Genomic DNA, 6,777 nt, shown 5'->3' with positions numbered 1-6,777 from the left:
CGTCAGGAGGGGTCGGGCCCAGAGGAGGGGGCGTCAGGAGGGGTCGGGCCCAGAGGAGGGGGCGTCAGGAGGGGCCAGGCCCGGAGGAGGGGGCGTCAGGAGGGGCCGGGCCCGGAGTAGGGGGTGTTTCAGAGGGGGCCGGACCCGGAGGAGGGGGCGTCAGGAGGGCGCCCAGGGCCATGAGGAGGGGTTGTTAGGTGGGCACTGGCCCGGGTTGGCACTGCCTCTAAGCACATGGAGGCCTGTCCCTGGGAGAGCCACAGGAAGGATGGGGCGGACGCCTGAGTGCTTAAGGCCTTCCTCCCTCCAGCTGACCACACCCAGCCCCCCAGCTGGGCCTCTCTTCACTTTCCAGAGCCTCTCCCCTTCCTGCATTCTTCCTGCTCCAGGATGAGTCCAACCAATCCTGGGGGAGCACAGCCCTGCAGGTCCCAGGACAAAGCCCCAAGTGGAACCCCACGATGACAGGGACCCTCTTAGCTCATGGGATGACGGCCCAACCCCCGGGCCCGAGAGGGAAGCTGTGCGGGAGAACACTGACTTGTCTCGCCCCGGCCTCACTTTCACCCGGAAGAGGCCATACACAGGGCGGTGGTCGGAGGTCTTGATCCCGGGGCAGGAGGAGTAGATCACAGGACAGATGTCACCCTTGTGGCGGCTTCTGTACAAGACGCGGTCCTTCGGGAAGATTCCGGAGGCAGGAGGTCCAGTTACTCCTGAGGCGCTGTGGGGCGTGGCCCACTCACCTCCCCGCTGTTCTCAAGTGCTCCCCGAGGGAGCCTTCTGGGACCCCCGACACTTATGCCCATTTTGTTGCCTGGTGTCTGTGGCCAGCTGGGCCAGGGCCTGTCCCTCGCCGCTGGAGAGACCCTGTGGACAGCGGCTGTTCCTACCCTGCCCTGCCTCAGTGGCTTCTTGAGGCATCCAGCAGACATTAGGACGTGCCCAGAGCTGCAGCCACGGGCCTGGCGGAAGGGTGAGCGAGGGTGCAATGGGCAGAGGGCAGAGGCTCTGCACGCCAGGGGCGAGGACATGGCCGGTGCCCTGTGCGCCAGTCGGCTCACCCAGCCTTGAAAATACCCATGGAGAGGGTGCTGTTCACCACCAAAGAGGACTCGCCACAAGGCCAGGGTGCAGAGCTGAGGTTCAAGTCAAGGCCATCCAGGCTTAGACCCCTGATGCCAGGCACTGGCTCCCGGCTATGGGAGGTGCCCGCCCTGGAAGCACTCTGCGCCGACCGTGGGCGGGGCTCACCGTGTATGAGGGCGTCCTCTGTTTGGAGGTGCTGTCGTACGTGTCCTTCCCGATGTCAAACTTGTATGACGGGAGGAAGTGGATGTCCGGCTCCTGGAAGCCCTTGAAGATGGACCCTGCCCCGGGATGGGCACCCGGACTGGCTCAGACCAGCTTGTGCCAGCCGCGGCACCCCAGGCCCTCACCCTTCCTCATCTCCCGTCACGCCTGCCCCCCTCCCAGGCCCTCACCCTTCCTCATCTCCCGCCACGCCTGCCCCCCTCCCAGGCTCTCACCTTTCCGCATCTCCTGGATGAGCTGGTCATGCTGCAGCAGCGCCGGCACGTCCACCACCAGGCCCTGGCACAGGAGGGTGTCCACGGCCGTGCGCCCGCCGCTCAGGCGGAAGTTGAAGTCTCCAAACCAGAACACCTCATCAAAGCGGGTGGTGACGTCCGCTGTCGCACAGTGGGCCATGCATGGGCAAAGGCAGAGCAATGGCAGGTCCTTCCCCTTCCCCAGAACACGGCCTGGCAGTGGCTTCCAGGGGAAGTGCGTCTCGGGTGCCAGCCAGTGGGGCCGGGCCCTCGGGTGGGATTCGCACTGGGACAGCTCCAGAAGGCACCTGGAGCAGCCTCAGGAGCAGACGGCGCCCATGGCAGGTGATGACCACATCTCTGCTCCTTCCCGCACAGCCAGGGGAGGCGGCAGGGCGGGCAGTGGTGAGGACCAGGACCCAGGCTAGCAGGCCACGCTGTGAGTGAATGGGATCCGCCCACCCCACTAACCGCGCTAAAGAACCACGAGGGGCCATGCGCTGGGGGCACCTGGACTTTTCGGCCCTCGCTTCCCAAAGCTCAGGACGCTGCCTCTGCAGAGCTGCCGTAAAAACGACGGGCGCCCCGCGTGTGAACCATGGCGGCACCACCCACATGCAGTGTGGGGCCCTCACCTGCGCTGGAGCGATAGGGGTTGGTGTCGGGCACGTTTCTGGGCAGGGCCAGGGCTTGTACGGTCCTGGTGTAGTCCAGCAGCCGCTCTGCCACCTTCCCGTCGCCCGCTGTGGGAACAGAAATGGGGTAGGGGACACAGGGTTCTGAGTCTCTCTCAAGAGCTGCCCCTCTGGACCATGCCCTGACTGTGTGCCCCCTGCAGATGCAACCCCACCGGGCATCCGCTGCCAGGCCTGGCCAGGGACATTTCTGCCTTGGAGGATGGAGCGCGGGCCCAGCACAGCCTGCCCTCAGTGCCAGGGTCTGCTGGGGGTCCTCAGCATGCATCTTAGCAAGCATGGTGCCCGCCCCACGGCCCTGGGTGGAAGATGAAGCCAGCAGCCAGGACCCCGGCCCTGGGCAGAGTCCTGGTCAGGGGAGGAAGGCTGTTCTCACACAGCACCTGTGGCGCACGCACCAAGTGACTTACAGGTGAAGTGGGACGTGATGAAGAGGAAGGAGGTGCCAAAAAAGGTGAAGCTGACGCCCAAGGCCCCCTTGGTCTTGATCTGAGACACGATGCGTGTGGTCACCGTGGAGCACTCCACCTCTGTGGGAGGGCAGCCCTCAGCTCACCTGCGGGACGCTGCCAGGCCGGGCATCATGGCCAGACCCACATGCCAGTGGGGGCTCGCTGTGGAGCCCGTGTGTGACATAGCAACCCCCAGATCCCAGACACAAAGCGTGCCTGTCCTGCCAAGGCCACGGGTCAGCCGTGGAAAGCGGGGCTGCCACCCTCCAGCCATGCCCATCCCTCCAGCGGCACCCACCTGAGCAGAACCAGATGAGGTCCCTGCGGATGAAGAGCGACATGTAGAGCACGCCGTGGGCCGCAGAGGACAGCAGCACGTAGTGCGGGCCCAGCGTCTCCTGCAGACGAGTCTCCCACTCCCGCCTGCAGAGGAAGAAGTGCGGCCAGCTGGGGAAATGGCCTCCTAGCTCCGCCACCCCCAGACCTGCTGCCCAGAGCCCCTCGAGGAGCTACCAGGGAAATTCCATGACCTGGCCTCGGAGTCTTGCATGGAGAAGCATTTGCCAGAGGGCCTTGTGGGCCAGAGTTGGGAGCTGCCGGGGGTCACAGGCCCCAGTTCCACTTGAGTGGCTCTCCTGGATCCCTGCCGAGACCCCAGTGAACAGAGCTCCTCCTGCCTGCATGGCTCATGCGCCAGGGGAGTGGGGCCCACCTCAACCTGGGGCCAGGGCTCCTTCCCCCAGAGCACCTGTGTGGGCGGCACCCACCTGCTGTTCCCACCACAACCTGGGGGCCCCAGGAGGCCTCGGAGCCCGGCCCTGCTCCCTGCTGCCCTTCTACTCTCTCAGGTCAACAATTTGTTACCAAAATCAAATCTCATTGATATTAAACTCTCCAAGTTGCCACTGGAAAAGAAACCGACTCATGTATCGGTCCCAGGCGTGGAGGCTGCCGGTGCCCAGCCACAACCCAGGTCTCAACGACCAGCAGCTTCAGAGACAGCAGCCCCTGGGCAGGCACTGCAGGGCCTGCGGCCGCCCTACCTGTCAGAGCAACCCTCCTGGACCCCGATGATGTACAGGTCCTGGGCATAGTCGGCCTCGGCTGGGAGCAGGAACTCATCCAGGCTGGGCGGGAGCTCCTGGAAGGAGGGAGCACGTGGTAGGCCGGCTCCTCCTGAAACCTGCAGGCGCCTGTGGGCGAGTCCCACTGCAGCACCTCGCGTACTAGCAACTCCTCCGAATGAGGGGAGACGGAGGCCAGGCCCAAGAAGGGAGCTACCCAGTCGGTCTCCGAGGCAGCCTCTGACACACCAAACACACCTCAGGTTGGCCCTCGGCCTCAGTTTCCCTCTCCAAACACGAGTCTGTCCAACGACCACTCCTGTATGACCCCCCGTCACCGTGACCCCAGCTTGTGGGGCCCAACCTGCCCCTGAGCTGCCCCACACAGGCTCTGCTGCCCCTGAGCCGCCCCACACAGGCTCTGCTGCCCCTGAGCCGCCCCACACAGGCTCTGCTGGCCCAGCCTCCCGCTCACCTTGAGCAGACGATTCTCAGCCAGGCCTGGTGACCCAATCCCTTCCCCTCCGTTCTGCAGCCACGCGGCCATGGAGGTGCAGGTGGGCGCTCTGGAGGACGGGGGTCCTTACCCACTCTCACCCTCCTGTACTGCGGTTTGCAGTGGAGTACACCTCGGGGCTCTGCCCTCCTGGCCCCAGGATGAGGCACAGAACTGCCCCGTCTCCCTCACCCACGTCTGTCCAGCACCGCCCCGCACTTCCCTGCCCAGCACCACCCAGCGCCACTCACCTTCTGGCCTTGCATGTTCCAGGTGGCCACGAAGAGTGCCACGTTCCGGTCTGGGAAGTAGCGGGCCAGCTCGTCTGCCCCCAGCAGGGCCCCGCTGGCCAGGAGGCTGCCCTCCAGGTAACTCCTGTGACGGGAGGACCCCAAGCTCAGGGCCAGGCACAGGACACATCCCTGGGGGGGGGGGAGTCTCAGCCAGGTCCCCAGGGACAACAGCAAAACCCACGGAACATCAGAAGCTGCCCCCAACCCCGAGCGAGGGCTCTCCTGGACCCTGCGGCGCTGCTGTCTACTCTCCAGGAAAACAGGGCCCGACCTGGCTGCACAGACACCCAGAGCGGGTTCACACCCCTCCCCACCTCCCGGGAAGAGGCATGAGAGGGTGACATTTTGGGCTTTTTGGTGGTGGGGTCCTGGGAAAACCACAGAGAGGAGCTCCCAAACTAGAAGCCGCGGCTGTGGGCACAGGGCGTTGTTCGGGGAGGGGCTTGTTCTCCTCCTTTCTCCCTTGGCCCCAGCACCAGGCAGGATGGTCTAAGACAGGGAGACCAGGCAAGCCACACGGAAACGCGTTAATCTCCTTGACGCCCTGTGGCTTTGACGCACTTTTGGGTTTGCTTGTTTTGGTTTCTGGTGGGGACAGGGTCTCAGTCTGTGCCCAGGATGGAGTGCAGTGGCACTAACACAGCTCCCTGCAGCCTCCACCTCCAGGGCTCCGGTGATCCCTCTGCCTCAGCCCCCCGAGTAGCTGGAACTCCAGGTGCAGTGCCACCACGCCCAGCCAGTTTTTTATTTTTTATTTTTGTAGAAACAGGGTCTCGCCATGTTGTCCAGGCTGGCACTTTCAGATTTTAATACGGCAGTATATGCAAATGGTTAAACGCACCGTGTGGCACAGCAACGTCCCTGTCCCTCCCCACCCTCAGCACCTTCTGCCACGAGGGCTGGTAACCTGTCAAGAGGCAACAGCGCACGCCTGCTGCTGCGTGGACCACCCACTGGTGCAAAAGCCACCAGGGGATGCGGACACACGGAGCCGGCTGTGTGCCCGAGATGCTTGATTTACAGACACTGAAATCTGAAGTTGACAATTTTCTTGGACTGTGAAACAGTATTACAATTGTTTTGACTTTTTCCAACCGTGTGGAAATGTAAAACCCGTTCTCAGCTCGCCGACAACACAGAAACGCCGTGGGCTAGGCTTGCCCGCCCTCCTCCCCACTCCTTCTCTAAGTAACACTTGTGCTGCTCCTTCTAGATCCGCCGTCTTCTGACATGGTTCCCTTTCGCAAGGGGAGACGAGAGCGTGGTGCCGGATTCTTGTGACCTCCCGTGAGAACTTCTTCAACCCTGGCCGCAGCTCACCAAGCTTCACTGGACACGATTAAATCATGTCAGCAGGGAGGAACCTCGCTACCTCACCCCTAAAACTGTTGGCAGTTCCGGTCGGGACAGCTGTGTCCACGCAGTGGTCATTCGGGACAGAGAGTGTTGCTGTGGCCACTGCTGTCAAGTGATCCCGGGCCCAGCAGGGGCTCCTCCGTCACCAGACTCGAGGCCCATGGCGCCTTTGCCGGCAGCGCCCATCATGTCCACACCAGCAGCCGTGTGGTCGGTCTGCCCAGCTCTGTCCAGAGCATGGTTAGTAACAGCAGGCCAGGGGCGGCCCTCACAGCCATTCCTGTGTCCCGACATGGGCAGGGGCAGGGCTGCCTCGGACCCCCATCCAGGGCCAGGACACTGCAGAGCTGCTGCATAAGGACACTCAGGCCGGCTGCCGCAGCCTGGGCCGGCTCTCAGAGCAAAAGGAACTGGTGAGGAAAGCACCCCCCTAACCCGCCCTGGCAGCCCCAAGGCACTGGCAAAGGCCAGCAGCCATTCTGAAACAGGGCGGACCAGCCCGTGCATGTGCGGCCCACAAGCTCAGATGGGTTTTACTGTGTGGAACGGCAGAGAAAGAAAAAACAGCGAGGTTCCAATGTGTGTCCCTGATTCACTGGCACAGAGAAGCCCTTTGGTCCCCACTGTCCATGCCTCGCCCTTGACAGAAAGCGTGTGCCGACCCCTATGCTAGAACAGACCGGAGGTCTGGAAATGGGAAGTTTTAGACAGCAGAACTGGGTTAAAGGATCCACATCAACCCTCGTTTCCTGGTTGTTCGAAAACAATGACCTGATCAAGGCCGGGCGCGGTGGCTCAAGCCTGTAATCCCAGCACTTTGGGAGGCCGAGACGGGCGGATCACAAGGTCAGGAGATCGAGACCATCCTGGC

The 6,777-nt window shown here is 63.2% G+C and overlaps 1 protein-coding gene across 1 annotated transcript in view; it reads right to left on the bottom strand.

The window, feature by feature from the left end:
• Positions 1–6,092, bottom strand: part of INPP5E (inositol polyphosphate-5-phosphatase, 72 kDa) — a 6,644-nt gene extending 552 nt beyond the window's left edge. The window contains exons 1-10 of the mRNA XM_011957411.1: positions 6,053–6,092; positions 5,426–5,457; positions 4,509–4,679; positions 3,741–3,838; positions 2,996–3,018; positions 2,656–2,775; positions 2,186–2,293; positions 1,530–1,691; positions 1,255–1,370; positions 542–678 (exon numbers count right to left, since the gene is read on the bottom strand). Coding sequence (XP_011812801.1) covers positions 542–678; positions 1,255–1,370; positions 1,530–1,691; positions 2,186–2,293; positions 2,656–2,775; positions 2,996–3,018; positions 3,741–3,838; positions 4,509–4,679; positions 5,426–5,457; positions 6,053–6,092 — 1,007 coding nt within the window. The remainder of the gene's footprint in view (positions 1–541; positions 679–1,254; positions 1,371–1,529; positions 1,692–2,185; positions 2,294–2,655; positions 2,776–2,995; positions 3,019–3,740; positions 3,839–4,508; positions 4,680–5,425; positions 5,458–6,052) is intronic.
• Between the last annotated feature and the right edge of the window lie 685 nt (positions 6,093–6,777).

Source organism: Colobus angolensis, unplaced genomic scaffold (genome assembly GCF_000951035.1).
Source record: "Colobus angolensis palliatus isolate OR3802 unplaced genomic scaffold, Cang.pa_1.0 Scaffold44, whole genome shotgun sequence".
Taxonomy (NCBI): Eukaryota; Metazoa; Chordata; class Mammalia; order Primates; family Cercopithecidae; genus Colobus; species Colobus angolensis.
The sequence above is the reverse complement of the archived record's forward strand: the minus strand, read 5'-3'. Positions and strand labels throughout refer to the sequence as shown.